The sequence below is a fragment of the Globicephala melas genome, chromosome 1, assembly GCF_963455315.2.
Source record: "Globicephala melas chromosome 1, mGloMel1.2, whole genome shotgun sequence".
Lineage (NCBI taxonomy): Eukaryota > Metazoa > Chordata > Mammalia > Artiodactyla > Delphinidae > Globicephala > Globicephala melas.
The window spans coordinates 90,050,571-90,065,976 of NC_083314.1; the positions used below are offsets into that span (position 1 = coordinate 90,050,571).

The 15,406-nt window shown below is 54.9% G+C and overlaps 1 protein-coding gene across 1 annotated transcript; it reads left to right on the forward strand.

Annotated features, from left to right (window-relative positions):
• Nucleotides 1-1,076: 1,076 nt before the first annotated feature.
• On the forward strand, nucleotides 1,077-13,006 carry INKA2 (inka box actin regulator 2). Its single transcript, XM_030869022.2, has 2 exons — nucleotides 1,077-1,310; nucleotides 11,757-13,006. The coding sequence occupies exons 1-2, from the start codon at nucleotides 1,254-1,256 to the stop codon at nucleotides 12,597-12,599; spliced, it is 900 nt and encodes a 299-aa protein (XP_030724882.1). The 5' UTR covers nucleotides 1,077-1,253; the 3' UTR covers nucleotides 12,600-13,006.
• The last annotated feature ends 2,400 nt before the right edge of the window (nucleotides 13,007-15,406 follow it).

A 15,406-nucleotide genomic window follows, 5' to 3' on the forward strand; every position in this document is an offset into this window, starting at 1 on the left:
CCTGCAACACCGTCCCCCCGCGGGCCAGGCCGTATTGCAGGGAGCCCGGGCACCGGGTGGGAACCTCAGCCCCGACTCACGCGGAGGCCGGCGTTGCGGGTCCTGGGTTCGGCTGGGAGGAGCGCCCCGGGCAGGCCTGCGGCTCCTCTCGGGTCCATCGCCCAGGACCTGGCTGGAGCTCGCACACCTCCGGCGCATGGGCCGCGTCTGCTGAATAGAATGTTAGCATCTTTGAGTCCTCTCTCCCTCCACCGACCTTACAGAGAGCTTCGCAAGTGGCCAGAGCAAGAATTAGGATAACTGACGCCGCCGGAGTACTGCGGGAGAGAAAGACCTGCCCCTCCACCCCTGCCCACCCTACTGAAGGCAGCCCCCATCCCATTACCCTATTTTATGTTTTCATGAAGAGTCATTACCTGAAATTATGGTGTCTAATTTTTTTTACCTGTCTTATCCCCTTCCCTTCCGCCGCCCCTTGTACGTTCTTGAGACCAGAGACCTAGCCTGTCTTATTCAGTAACCGCAGACCTATAACCCTGCAGGGAGTACAGTAGAGCCTCCATTGCTTCGTGATAAATACATGAACGGACCGAGCGGCGGCTCCTCCGCTCCAGGGGTGAGGAGTAGACTGGAAGGTGAGGTAGACCCACACTTCCGGAGTCCACTTTTTTGAACACTTCAGAATTCAAAAGAGCTGCCGAGTGGCATTTGGGGTGGAGGGTGTTCCTTTTCTGATCGGAGTTTGGGAAACAGTGTTGACACTGAGGTACTCAGCTTCTTCCGAGACCGCTACCCAGTTCCCATCCGTAAGACGGGCTCTCTCTGGGGGTCACGTGCTTTGTTGGGGGACGTCGGTACAGTCTGGCGTCACGATATACCCCGCCGCACCGGCCAGGACCAGGTAGGTGTCCCCCATGTCAGCCCCCCAGGAGCGGAGGCCCTCGCCTGGTGCACCCACCCGCTCCAGGGCCCATCCACTGCAGCCCAGCCCGCGCCCCCCCGTGCGTTCTTCTCATTGGCTGAAGGCATCCCTCCTGCATTCTCATAGGCTGTCCCACTTTTCCCTCCGCCCCCAGCACGGACTGCGCGCAGCGAGTAGCCGGGAAGCGGTTCCAAGTCCGGACCTGGGAGCAGAGGCTCGGCTCGGCGCTGCGAGAGGCGCGGGGGCCGCGAGCCGGCCGAGCGCGGTTTCGGTGGGACCGGTGTTCCCATCCTGGGACTCTTTCGTGGAGCCGAGCCCGGCCAATAGGCGCATGAGGAAGAAGAGCAGGGAAATGGACTGCTATTTGCGCCGCCTCAAACAGGAGCTGGTAAGAGCGGAGCGGGAGCCGGGGGCTTGGGAGGGCTGCTCCGCCACGACGGGTACCTGGCCTCCGCCAGGACCCCGGGACCGCGACGCGCGCGGGGCCGAGGCCCAGAGAGGAGAGGAGGGCACACGGCGAGCAGGCGGAGGACAGGGCCTGTCCTGAGGAAAAGGGGCCCCGTGGAAACTTGGAGCAGAGACTTGTGTGAGAGGGAGGCAGGCACGAACGAGTGAGAGAGACGGAGGGAGCCAAGCAAGTCCAGACCGAAATGTGCCCAGAGACCCGAGGGAGCAAAGAGGGCTCACCCGAGACGCGGTGGGACCCGGGCGCCCTCACGGAAAGAGCGGAACGCGGCTGCCGGGCAGCTGGGGCTGCGCGGGGCGCCGGGAGGAGGGTGCGTGGCCCCAGCCCTGCGCGGGGCAGGAGGTCGGCCAGGGACTGCTCGCTCGAGGGGAGCTGGCACCTCCGGGCACCCCCCCAGCTGTGGCGGCCGGGCTTGGCAGGGCTGGCGCGGCTGCAGGGGCAGGCCCTGCCGGCTGTCTGCCCGGACTTGCCTGCCAGCGGGGAGGGGGCTGGCAGCTGGACCGGCGGGGGCGGGCCCGGCGCGGGAGGACGGGCGCCGCCTGGCAGCTCGCGAGCGGGAGTGCGGAGGCCCAGCCAGATGTCAGGGGTCTGGGCTGGGGGAACGAGGAGGGAACGTGCAGAGGCCGGGGTACGGGGGCCGGGAGAAGTGGCACAGTCTCGGGGTCGGGGGGTGGGCGGCGGGGCGTGGAAATCGCCCAAGTGGGGAGAGCGGCTTCTGCCGAAACTCTGTTGTGGGAGGCGCATTGCTTCTTACTGACTTAATATCCCTCCCCCTCCCACCTGCCACCTCTCTTGTTCTACCCACCACGAGAATTCAGACAGATATTATGCACGTCCCCCACCTGGGCCGCCACAGCCGTCTCTGTCAACCAGGCTCTCCTGGGGCTTTGCCTCCGCCTCCTTTTGTCCCTTTTAGTTTGTTTCTCTTGGAGTCGACCTCTTTTCGGTCTCACTTTTCTCCCCTCTTTCTTCTTGCTTTTCAGGGCCAGGGGCACCCAGGCTGACAACAGCAGACCTGGATCCAAAAAGTGCCAGCCCATGGCTCTCCAGATTCCATGACAGCCTCTCCCACTCCTGCCTGCAAACTGTCCACTCTTCCCGCTGGGGAGGGAGCTTGGCAGCTTTAACAGGGGCCAGCTTGGGGGGGAGGGGGAGCTTGTAGCAGCAGGTGTTCTCATTGATGTTTCCTGGTCAAGTGGCCCAGGCACTCTTTCTGTCTGTCCCACTCCGGGGCCTGCCTTCTCAGGTCAATGGTCACTTCTCTGGGACTTCCTCCCCAAGCCCTTTTGGTGGTGACACTCAGATGGGAACATTACCCAGAGGAATGCTTCTTAGATGAGGGACAGAAGGGTCTCCATCATGTCCTTTCCCATACTCATTTTCTCATGCTTTCCATGTCAGTTTGGGATGGCTGGCCCCAGCCCACACATAATTCTGACTTGTCCCATTCACTTGTCCAATACCAGAAGGAAAGGTCAAGGTTGCCACAGATAACGTCTGAAGTCCAAGGGCCATGCTGAGAAAAGAATCTAACAGAATCCTCTTTTTTTTGCTTGGAATCTGGGACCACACCACCCACCTCAGGATCTGCCTTAATAGAGGGTTTGTGGGTGTTCCTGGCACGGGCTTGAATTTTAAAATCCTACTGATTTGCATTTTTTACAGCACCTTAGGTGGGAGGTGGTGAGGGGGGGCGAAGACAGTCTGTGGACGCCGGGAGAATAAAAAAGGCAATAGGAATCTGCACGGAGCTGAGCTCCAGGTCTTGATTTGCACGCTCTCCTGCCAAGGACTTGAGCCCCAGTCCCCGGAAGGAGGAAGGGGAGAGGCTGAAGTCACCCAGCTCCCCATTAGCTTTCATTTGGCCCTTTGTCTGAACAGCTTCAGCCTTTGACTCTCTTGGAGAGGAAGCCAAATGCCTGGCCTGGGGCCCAGAATGACACTCAGATGGGAGAGCTCTGCACCCTCCCTCCACCCATGGTGTTCCGCCCCCTCCCCAGTGCCAGTCTGCCCAGAAAGGAGACAGAGCAGAGTGACAGGCAGAGCTATTAGAGTCTTGTTCACTCCCTGACGCCTCAGCCCAGGGCTTAGGCAGAGCCAGATATCAGTGACTCTGTTTTCCCAATGGAGTGAAGGAGAAGGTGGAGCTGAGTTAGCTCAGGCTCAGCCTTTTGGCTCCTCTAAGGACTTTGGGGTTTGAATTCACCGCAGCTTGGTTGTGCCTGGGTTAGGAAGGTGTTGGCTTGTTTATCCCCTGGGTCTGCAATGGGGTGGGAAAGGCTTATAGTCAGTATGTGTCATGAGCTTGAAGTGTGTGTGTGTGTGTGTGTGTGTTCATCCCAGGCAGAATCTTCCCTGCCACCCAGGAGGACTGTGTGGTGCTTGGCTTTGCCCTAAGTTAGTGTGTGCCCAGGAATGGCACTCATGTAATACTAGTCAAGTTCTACATTCATTTATGCCGTTAAATTCCCTTCAAGAAGCATACGTCCCACAGACACTGTGGGTTAAGGCTGCTGGAAAAAGAAACATCAAGGAGTTGTGAAATTTTCTTTGTCGAGGGTGTTGTGCACTCCTCTCCTGCCTCCTGGTCCTGCCCTTGGCCCAGAAAATCTAGACAAGAAGAGTCTGATCTTGAAAACCAAAGTAGCAGAATTTCCCAATTTCCTGAAGCAGAAAATTTGCATTGTAACAAGTGAGCACTGGAGGGACGCTGAGAATTTGGGGATCCTGGCTCAATTAGGTTGATGTCTGGAGAACTGGCCCTTCTCCCCTGTTTGGAAGAGGACAGGGATCTGGTTTCAGGGCTGAAATGTAGCAGGAGAGTAGCAGCAGCTGACACACTTCTTCCTAAGGATGAGGGGGTCAGGACTGCAACTACTCAGTAGAGAATATATCTCTCCCCCTCCAGCAGCCAAAGAGGGGCCCTGCCTGAACACAGGCCTTGGGACCAGCTGTTCCTTATACACTGCTCCCTTGAGGGCTTCCAACAAATGGGGTAGACATAGGCACACAGAGGAAGCAGATGTAAGATGCTCACAGGGTGTTGCTCATGAGTTCAGATCAGTGTAGAGCAAACAGAGTGCATAAAGGCTGAGTAAAGTACAGCCAGGGTGGGAAGGCTTCCTGGAGGAGGAGGAGGTTGATGGAACCAGCTCCTTTAATGTCGATCCTAGCTGAGGCCTGGTGAAGCAGCAGAGAGACTTCTCTCAGGCTGGGGAAGTTCCTTCTAGAACAACTTGGTGTTCCTAGAAGGCAATTATCTAGCCACTAGTGGCCACAAGTTCAGGAGATTCTGGTACATGGAGGAGGACCAGAGCATAAAGACAAAATACGGAGGAAATAAGAAGGTGATAGAGGAGGTACATTAGGAACAGCCTTCAGCTCTTGGGGCAAAAGAGCAAGTTTCCTGAGGCAGAAAAAAGCTTCTGCAAAGGATCTCATAATGTGGTCTCCCTTGATGTTTAGAGCTAGAGTGAAGAGGACTTTGCTGGGGTGTGCTGTAGTCAGTGGGAAGAGCATGGAGCACAGGATTTGGGGTCAGGCCAACCTGAACTCAAAACCTGGCTCTGTGTGACCCTGGCAGATTATTTGACGGCTCTGTTCCTTAGCTTTCTCATCCGTAAAATGGGCTTTTAAAAGTACCTACTTTATACAGCTACTGTGAAGATTATGTCAAGTGCCTCCCCAGCTGTATGTCCCTAGCACATAACACAGTACCTAATGTGTTGTAAGCACTTGGTAAACTCACAGTGATGAACTGATCAGACTAGTGTGCATGTGTCATTCGTTCACAGAACACACTTATTGAGTTCGTACTATGTTTAAAGCACTTTGCCAGGCACTAGTACTTTGGTTACAAATATAAACAGACACCGATCCTGCTTTCAGGAAACTTAGAGTTTAATGGGAGTGATAATAATAACAACATATATTGATGTTAACAGTTACTGATATGCCAGATATCTCAGGTATTATGTCAGTTGCCAAAGCAACACTAAGAAGTTGCACTTCCATTATTCCCATTTTATAAATGGGACATGGGGAGGTTAAGTGGCTTGGCCAAGGTATAGAGCTGATAAGTGGCAGAACTACGATTCAAACCCAGCCAGTCTGACTGCAGATCTCACACTCCTAGCCAGTATATGCATGCGAATGTCTTGTATAGAAACGGAGGATACGTACTAGATGAGAGGCACACATTCAGTGCTCTGAGAGGGAGGAATTACCTCCAGCTAGGGGATCAGGGAAGGCTTCATGGAAGTGGTAGCATTTGAACCACACCTTGAGGGATAAATAGGGATGGGCACAGGAGAAAAAGAGCATTTCAGGCAGATGATGAAACGACATGACCAAAACGTGCAGAGTTGGAAGTAATGGGGGTGTTTGAAGACTGTCTGGAGGGGACATTTGAAGACTCACTGGATTATGGCTAGAACATAGGGTATATGCAGAAAAAGAGTGGGCAACAGGGCTGAAAGAGCTGTTGAGAGCAGAAGGGGGGGCGGGGTTGAATGCCATGCTGAAGAGTCTGACCTTTTCCATATGCATTGCCGAGCAGCGTGGTTAGAGACGTGCCCTGGGATCTAGGAGGTGGTTGGGGTGGGGATAGGGGGAGGGAGGAAATTGAGGTGGGAAGATGAGGTAGAAGGTTATCACAAGAGTCCACACAGGAGAGTATGAGGGCCTGAATCAGAAAGGAGAAAAAGAAGGTAACCCTTTGAGGTCCCTTGGATGCCCAAGGAACTTGGTTCACTGGCTGCCTTGGAGAGGGGCTAAAGCTGGACAGGGGAGAGGTGAGGCTGAGAGGCAAGCCCCCTGCAGGGGCGAGACTGGGCCCCTCTCTCCGTCTGTCTGCCCCTTGCCCAAGCACATGGCCCCCCGTAGATTGTTCAGTTGGGAGAGTGGGCTCATCCATCTCACACTCCCTCCTTTCTTTACCCTCCTCCCTCCTCCGGCTCTTGGCACAGTTTCTACCTTACCTTCCTGTTGAGAGTTCCAGCCAAGAGCAGGGGGCTGTGAAGGTCCCTATTCACGGAGCTGGAGAATGGGCCACTTGGCAAAAGCTGGGCTTTTCCCATTTCCGGCCCTGAACCTCCTTCTAGCTTCCAGAGGGGCTGAAAGGAACTGTGTGGGGATCTTGTGAGTAATGGGGGTGGGGGGAGCGAGGCAGGGCACACTGCCAGGTCCATGGGCAAAGCTGGAGCCTGTGTCAAAGGATTCTGGCTGAGCTGGGAGAGGGCGTGAGATGGATGGATGGAGGGCACAGCTGTGGGATCAGCCAGGGGCCTAGGAGAGGGCTTGGGAAGGTTGCCGAGGATGCTGGTGTCACATTTTCCCATCCTTACTCCTCCCAAACCACAAAGGGCCCAGTGAGTGCCATGGAGGGGAGCTGTCCATGGGCAGCTGAGCCCTCACCACCCCGCGGAGGGCTCAGGGCTGGAGGGCCAGGATGGTGGGGTTTGGCTTCCCAGCAAGCATCTTCCCCCTTCAGATGAGTCAGTGAAGAAACACCTTCAGTGGAAGTGAACCGAATTGGGTCTTGGAGTCCCTCCACGACTTCATGTTCTTCCTCCCTATGTGATGATAATTGCCCTCGCACGTCCCACTGACTATCCTGGTTTCTTCTCACAACAATCCCATGAGGCTGAAGAGTCAGGGATTATGATGACATGGAAAGCTCACTGGCCTGGAGTCAGAGGGCCAGGCATGGGGTCCCAGTCCTGCCACTAATCCACCTCGGAACCTCAGGCAGTAGATCTGTGTTTCCACTGGAGGTGCTCAAGATGACATCAGGTGATACTCAGACGAAAAGCTTAGTTTCGATAGATAGATGGATAGATAGATAGGAAACGTTACCATCTGTTTATGGCAAGTGATATACATTTCATATAAGTTTCCATATAAATCCATTAATTTATATAAACAGATTTAAGTAAAGTATTAAGTAGGAGACTAGGTCATATATAGATATGGTGAAATCATGAAGGAAAGTCTAGGGAAGCGTGCTTAGGAAACACTGAGGGAGAAAACGAACCTCTCAGCTCCCTAGCTTCCTAATCCATTAAGTGGGGTAACTCCAACTGCCTCGTCAGACTCCCGGAGCAATTGTGGGGATCAGACGAGGTCATGTGGAAGACAGAGCAAGTGCTACACACGTGTGAGGGGTTATCATTTCACAGTCAGAATCCGAAGCACAAAAGGTTGGTGAATCTGCCCCATGTGGAGTGGCCGAGTTAAGTCAGCTGGAGGGGGCCAGGTCCCCACAGGACGGCATGGGGCTCTTCACAAACCCGAGGAGGGTGCCCGGGGGCATCCAGCTCCACCACAGGGAGGAAGCCAGGGGCTGGTTTAGATTGCAGTGGGAGAGATTAAAGTTTGACAGGAAGAAAATGTTTAGAATGAGACATTTGGAGGCCCAGAAGATGCTGGGGGTGGGAGATGGGCTGTGGGGTGGGGTGGATGCAAGGAGGGTGGTGAGACCTTTCTCAGAAAGGGTTCGCACAGCCATCTCTAGGATACGCTTATCTCGGGTGTTGTGCTTGGCGGTGGAGCAGGCTAGCTCTGTGCCTGTGTGCACACGTGTGTGTACAAGCGTGTGTGAGTGTGTGTGAGCTGGGGTGGAGAAAGATGGTAGTGCCTGTTAGAGCCATTCCCACTCAAACGAATCAGAACTAATTAGGCCTTCTTGTGACTTTTCCACCTGAGCCCTGAGGGCAAGTTGGGTATGACTTGGCACCGTCCCGAGGCACTGGGAGGCCAGAGAGGAGCTCATCACCTACAGCATGGGACTTAGTGTTCGTTTCTAGCTCGGGACTTTCTCAGGTTTGGCGCCTCTCCTTTACGCCCACCCCACGTTGCTCTCTCTTCTCCCTCTCGGCCAGAGAAACCTTGGGATCTGAGCGGGTCCCACGCTCTGGGGAAGACAGCAGCCTGCCCTCTGGCTCTTTCTCCTTGGGTGACATCACTCCCCCCGGGCTGGGAAAGGCAGCTCGCTTCTCCATCAGGCGCCCCAGCCGATGCTCCTGCCTCCCCACTCCCTGGCCTCCCTGTTTCCCACACTCGGGCTTCCTTCTTCCATCCTCAGCCCCCTCACAGCTGCCTTCTTGCCCTCCAAGGTCAGCGCTCTGTGGCTGGCTGACCGAATCTGGCTGGACCGTGGGCAGGAGGATGCGAGGCTTCCCTTTTCCTTCCTCTGTGTGGTGCCAGGGTGGGAAAAGGGACCAGACGAGACGTTTCTCCTCAATCAGACCAGACAGGTGAACGGAATCCTATCACTACTGCGTGTTCAGGTTCACTGAGGAAGAAATGTTCTGGAAGTTCTCAGGAAGTCTTAAGATAACAGCCAAACTCCACCTGTAGGCCACGCATAAACACACATTACCTCATCTCGTCTGTCCAAAGTTGGACCAGGCAGGAACTCTTATTCCCATTTTAAAGAATGGAGAACTTGGAGTTCCCTGCCGGTCTAGTGGTTCGTAGGATGCAGCACGTTCACTGAAGTGGCCCAGATTCAATCCCTGGTGGGGGAACTAAGATCCCGCAAGCCGCGCAGGGCGGCCAAAAAAAGCAAGAATGGAGGAATTAAAAAACAGAATTTAAATAGCTTGCTCAGATCACACAGCTATTACATGGCAGAGCTGGGATTTGAACCCTGTTCCGTTTGTCTCCAGAACCCAAGATCTTAACCAATGCACTGTCATTTTCCATAGGGCTGCAACTTCAGCTCTTATTTACTTAAATGGGGCCTCTGTTTTACGGGCATCCCTGAATTCATACATACCCACACATTCGTTCTCACTTTAAAAAGGTAGAAAATGTCAGCATTATTTCTTAAGGATTTTTCCATACTGGAAGGGATTGAATGGGGTCATTTCATTCCTCCCACCGCCTCTGACCTGGACTGTGTTTAGCCTTCTGGAAGGAAGCTGGCAAGCTCCGACTCTGTGCCTCTTGGTGAAATGAAACCTTGAGAAAGGTTCCTGACCCTTCCTCCCTGGGTAGTGACTTACTGAGGGCAGCAAGCAATTTGGGGTGCTCAGTGGTACTCAGTGTATGTTTTATGGATACGTAGTAAGTGCAGAGGTGCTAGCTGGGTTCTGGGGCAACACAATGATGTGTAGATCTCAGTCCCTGCCCCCAAGAAGTAGATGCTCAATGAATGTTTCATCAGTGACCCAGCACTTAAATGCACAGAGGAGCTGTGAGTAGCAGGACGACAGGGAAGAGCGTTTTAAGTATCACAGAAGAGGTTCTGATGGGAGTGTGGGGTGTATATGGGAGTGGATTATGCTTCTGAGTGGCAAGTGACAGGGTCGGAGGTGTGTGTCGGGAAGCCTGATTTGGTGGCCTGCAAGGAGGCTTCTGCAGCATTGCAGGGGGTAGGAGGGCAGATGTGCAGCATCTGGGGACAAGAGCGGCCAGTGGGGTGGGAAAGCCGATTATGACCCTGAGGTTCCAGGTTGGGGTGAGTGGTATGAGGCAGGGGGCAGAAACAGGAGAGTCGGTGCAGCAGTTTGCCGGGAAGGGACCTTGAGGAGTTTGGTTTGGGGCTCAGAGTCTCCTGACTCTGCTCTGGGTCTTCCAGTTGTGGCTGAGCTGCCTCCAGAAGGAAGGGGTCAGGAAGGTAGAAGCCAAAGAGGCCAGAGCAGGGGGCCGTCAGCAAGCGTGGCCACGCCACAGGCTGTGTCTCCTGCTGCTGCTGCTGCCACTCAAATGGAGCATGCTTGCCCAGCAGCCTGGCAAACCCCAGGCCGTGAGGCCCCGAGCCACCACTTCTTCTTGCTCTTTCTTGGGGAAGGTGCAGAGTGGGGGTAATCCTACACTCAGCAACGGCTTCCTTGCCCTCAGCGACAGTCAGTCCTCCACTGTCTGTTAGCACTGCTGGCTCAGGAGAGCCTGGGCTGGCCCCTAACTCCCACCAAAGCCCGAGTTGGCAGGGGAGGGTGTGACCCTAAAGCCTGAGAGGGTCAGCTGCCAGCACAGCGCTGCAGAGCCTCTGCGCCTGCCCTCCCAGGCCCTGCACCCCTCCACCCTGTGGGCTTAGCTCTGTGCATTAGGACAAGGCTGGGAGGTAAGATGATCCCGGTGGGTCTCTGGGGGGCTTAAGAAACAGATGGTCCCCTTGCCTGAGGTTTGCCGTTGTAACATGAGCAGATCTGGGGAGGGAGCTGGCGGAACCAAGGCAGCTTGGGCCCGGGGACGGGAACCTCGTGAATGTTATCAGACAAAGCATCCCCTGCCCAGCCTCCAAACTCGGCCCTCACCCAAGTCAATCTCTTAGCCCCTTCCAGCTGGCACCTGGGACTCGGGCCTTAGACACCCACAGAGGGGCTGGGGAACTGGCCCCCGGTGTCCCCACTCTTGGCTAGGACAGCGGAGCCAACTGGGCCAAGAAGGCAGGAAGAGCACTGGAGCCAAGTTTGAGAGCAGCTGAGAGGGGACAGGTGTTGGGAAGGGAGAAAAGGGCTGGGCAGAGCTGGGCAGGGGTCTCAGCAAACAGGAGCTTCGTGGCTCCTTATCTGTCTCCTGACCTGCCAGATGTGAACAGTGAAAGGAAACCCCAGGCCTACCCTCCCTTTCTCTTAGGGAATCTGAGCCCCTCCTCTTCCCTAGCGTCCCTCTCAGCCCTCCTCCACTGCCCAGCCATCCTGAGGCAGTGCTTGGTGGTTAGGACGCTAGCATATGGAGTGAGACGTCCTGTGTTTGAGTCCCAGCAGCGTGAGCCATGTGACCTTGGGCAAGTTACTTCACCCTCACCGTGGTTAACTCATATGTTAACATGAGAATTATAATACCAACCTCCGAGGGTTTATATAAGGATGCGATGAGATGATGTGCACAGAATACTTAGCTCAACTCCTGTTACACGGTAACTGCTCACAAATTGTTATTGTCTTCATCATCCTCATCTCAGGGAGGCTCAGGAGAAGAGGGCACAGACACAAAGGACACAGGTGGCCACCGGAACTTTCTGTACCGTCAAACTGATCTCAGTGCCACCTCTTACCTTCTATGTAATCTTGAGCTAGTTCCTTATGTGCCTCAGTTTCCTCATCTGTAAAATAGGAACCATAATACTACCTCACAGAGTAGTTGGGGAGATTAACTATAGATTAATTACACATATGCATATATGTATACATATATGTAGCTCAGGACGGTGCTGTCTTAGCAAGTCAGCTGCCATTAATAGTATTTCCTTTATCCAGCCATATCCGTGTCAAAATTCCTCCTCTCCCAGCCCTGATCTGCACTGTACTAGGCTGTACAGAGATGGGGTCAGTGGCAGGCCGGAATGACCCTGGAGGTGTGTGTTTGGGGAACAGCCCTTCCCCCTGGCTCACAGGCCCTGTGCTCTCTCCCCTGCAGATGTCCATGAAGGAAGTGGGCGATGGCTTGCAGGATCAGATGAACTGCATGATGGGGGCGCTGCAAGAACTGAAGCTCCTGCAGGTGCAGACAGCACTGGAGCAGCTGGAGATCTCGGGAGGGGGTCCTGCCCCAGGCTGCCCTGAAAGCCCCCGGACGCAGCTGGAGCCCCCTCAGTGGGAGGGTGGCAGCGGTCCTGCCAGGCCTGCGGGCTGCTCCCCCTCCAGCCAGCCCGCTCTGGGCAGCAGCGCCAAGCTTCCATCTCCTAGGAGTGTGTGTGGGAGGGATCTAGCTCCCCCGCCCAGGACACGGCTGCCAGAGCACCAAAGCTGTGCCCAGCGGGGGCCAGAGCTGGTGGAACCGGATGACTGGACCTCCACGTTGATGTCCCGGGGCCGGAATCGACAGCCTCTGGTGTTAGGTGACAACGTTTTTGCGGACCTGGTGGGCAACTGGCTGGACTTGCCGGAACTGGAGAAGGGTGGGGAGAAGGGTGAGACCCGGGAGGCAGGAGCCCCCAAAGGAGGGAGGGGCCCGCCGCGGGAGCTGGGCCGCAGGTTTGCCCTAACAGCAAACATCTTTAGGAAGTTCTTGCGTAGTGTGCGGCCTGACCGTGACCGGCTGCTGAAGGAGAAACCAGGCTGGGTGACACCCACGGCCTCTGAGCCCAGAGCCGGACGCTTGCAGAAGGGCAAGAAGCGGGGCCATTCCAAGGGCTCTGGACATTGCCCCTTCCCAGGTGCCTCGGAGCCCAGACGAGGGGAGAATCCTTCCACCAGCTGCCCCAAGGCCCTGGAATCCTCACCCTCTGGCTTTGATGTTAACACAGCGGTTTGGGTCTGAATCCTAGAGGTAGAAATTTGACTGACCCAAAAGGGCCCCTGGGAAAGAGGCCAGGCGGTATGGCTTTCAAAAGCCTAACTCCAAGTCCCTTCCGCCGAGAAGGGAGGGAGAAGCAGCAGAAGGTCTGGAGCACAGCTGACAGGCCTGTAGTTGGGCGAGGCTGTACTAGGGGCTGGCTGGTGGGGGAGGCAAGAGTCCTTGGACAGAGAGAGAGAGAGAGAATGTGTGTGTGTGTTGCTTTGGGGCTGGAGGTGACAGCAGGAGAGGGGCAGGGGGAGAAGACCAGGAAATCCTTCTGACATTCCTTCACTGCCCCAAAGACCTCAGTGTAACATTCTGCATGGATCGGGCACTGGGGCCACAGGTTCCCCAGAGACATCGCCAATAAAGACCTTGTTTCTCGTGTCCCCAGCCTCATAACTGTTTGCTTCCTTGGCAAAGCGCTGCTCCAGGCACAGGTAGTAAAGCCTGGCCCTCCTGGGAGTGGGAGCAGAGAGGCAAATTCCCACCCCCTTCTGTTGCCCTTGAGATTTCAGCCCATCCCTGGACCCTGAGAAACGGCTGACTAAGGAGTGTGTATAAGGAGTGCTTGGGGAAGCCCCAAGCCTTTCCAGAAGCACAGGAAAGGAAAGCTACTATTTGTATAGCACGTTAAACGTCTGAAAGCCTTTTCATATCCATTATCTCCTTCGTAAATGGGCAAGAAAGGCAGGTATTATCCCCATTTTCCAGATGAGGAAGTAAGCCTGGATGTGCTACCTGTCCAAGTACAGGCCGCAGGCAGGGGCTGACTGAAGAACAGACGCCGGGCCCTGGAATCACACACACTCCTTCCCCAACACCCTGTCTCCAGCTCAGAACTTCCACCCAGGGCACAAGAACATGTGAATTCACCAGTGAGGCAAGGTGAGCCAGGAAGAAATACGCACTCATTTTTAAATGCCTTTGGCCTCATCTTCCCATCTTGTCCAGGACAACCCAGGGTGGAGGGGCAGCAGCTCAGCTCCGGCACCCCTGGCTACACCTAAAGCCGTGCTGGGCACGTGGCCCGGAGAGCAACGCTGCCAGATCCAGGGCCCGCCTGCCTGTCCCTCCCACCCTGGCAGGGAACGCCCACTGGCTGGGAAAAGACAATGCGGGTCCCTGTTTGGGCCGAGCCTGACCAGCAGGGCAATCCGTTTCTCCTCCCTCACCTCCTCCTGGCTGAACTCCCCTCTGCCTGATGGGGAGTGACAGCTGCAATTAGAGGCAAGCCGCCTTCCCGCCCTCAGAGCATTTAATACCAAATTGTAGAGGAAAAAATAACAAGACAGGCTCTTCCTGCATCCTGGACCCCTGGGGGCAGAGATGGAGGGAGGGGGCTTAGAGTGAACAGCCCCACAGCTCTAGTTGGGAAGCGATTAGGGTCACCCTCGAATTCCCACACAGTCAAATGGTAGATGTGTAGTTTTCAGTGGCAGAAGCTACAAGAGGAAAGGTGCTTATTAATTTTTGTGTGTGTGTGTGCGCGCACAATGGCTATTGGCCAGGCAGTGTGCACACGTCTTTCAAACTTCAAAATGACCCCAGAAGGTATTGTTAATACCTGGTAATTCAGTGGAGGCTCTGAGGGGTCCTGTAAGCTGCCCATATGAGGTTACTAGCAAATGAAAGAACCAGGATTTGAAACAGAGGGATGTCTGGCTCCAAAGCCTGTACTTTCCTCGTGTCTCCCTGGAGTTTACCAACCGAGCTAGCCCTTTCTGGAGGAGGAAGCCCCTGCCCATCCTTCCTGTCTCCCCACAGAAACCTGAAATCCATCCTGGGTGAAGGCCCATCGGCTGTGGCTGCCTCGGGTGGTGGAGTGATGTGTGTGTGTTTGCACACGTGTAGAATGTGTGTGTGTGAAGATCCCACCCACTGAATCGCTGAGTCTGGAGAGGAGGGAGCCATGGGCTGCTGGATGGGGGAGAAGCTACCCATCAGTTACTCAAGAAGGCACCAGCTCCGAGTCAGGAATGATCCTACAGGAAACCAGGTCACCTCTTGGCCATTCATCTGTGACGCATCAGTTTTGTGGACAGTCATTGCGATTCAGACCAACTGAACAAAACTTTCTGAACACTTCCCAGTGCCAGGCGTTGTGATAGGAACTAAGAACAGAGCAATGACAAGGACCCAGTTCCTGACTCAAGGGGTCCAGTAGGAAGAAAGAAGAAACTCTTAACCCAAAGGTTAGCCAGAAGGGATCCAAGGGAATGAAAACTCACTGCAACTTGGGCCAGAACAAAACAATGAGTGACACATGCTGCCACAAAATTCGCAGGTGTTGGGCACTGCCTGCTTCGTGCTCTTATTTCCTTCTTACCACATTCGGGAAATAGCTGCTGTTACTCCTATTTCACATGGAGAGGCTCAGAGAAGTTTAGCAACTTGCCGAGGGTCCCAGTGCCAGAGCTGGGATTGAAATAGTTCCAGCTGACTTGCAGGCTTGCGCTTTTCACACCGCCCCACAAACTGTCCATATTTACTCCAAAGCCAAGTCAAGAGGAACAACAACAAAACCCATCCTCCCCGCATTATCCACGCATGGAGAATAAATGGAATGCTGGCTGCCAGTGGCGGAATTTTGCCCGGGTCTTGACAGGGCTGATGTAGTGCCCCGTCCCGTGCTTTGATGATGAAAGATTAGGGCCGATTCATATGTGTCCCCCCACCCCCATTATTTTTCCTTCTCCGTCCCCTTTTGGGCTCCTGCCGGGAAAATGATGGAGACTATTTTACTGACGCTGAGGGGAGAGGTGAATGGGAATGCGTGCGGCCTAAGT

What these genes read in the sequence shown, in the direction of transcription:
- INKA2 (XM_030869022.2), top strand. Translation starts at nt 1,254, where the DNA reads ATGAGGAAGAAGAGCAGGGAAATGGACTGCTATTTGCGCCGCCTCAAA. An exon ending in GCCGCCTCAAACAGGAGCTG is followed by an intron (nt 1,311 to 11,756) that starts GTAAGAGCGGAG and finishes TCTCCCCTGCAG; the next exon opens with ATGTCCATGAAGGAAGTGGG.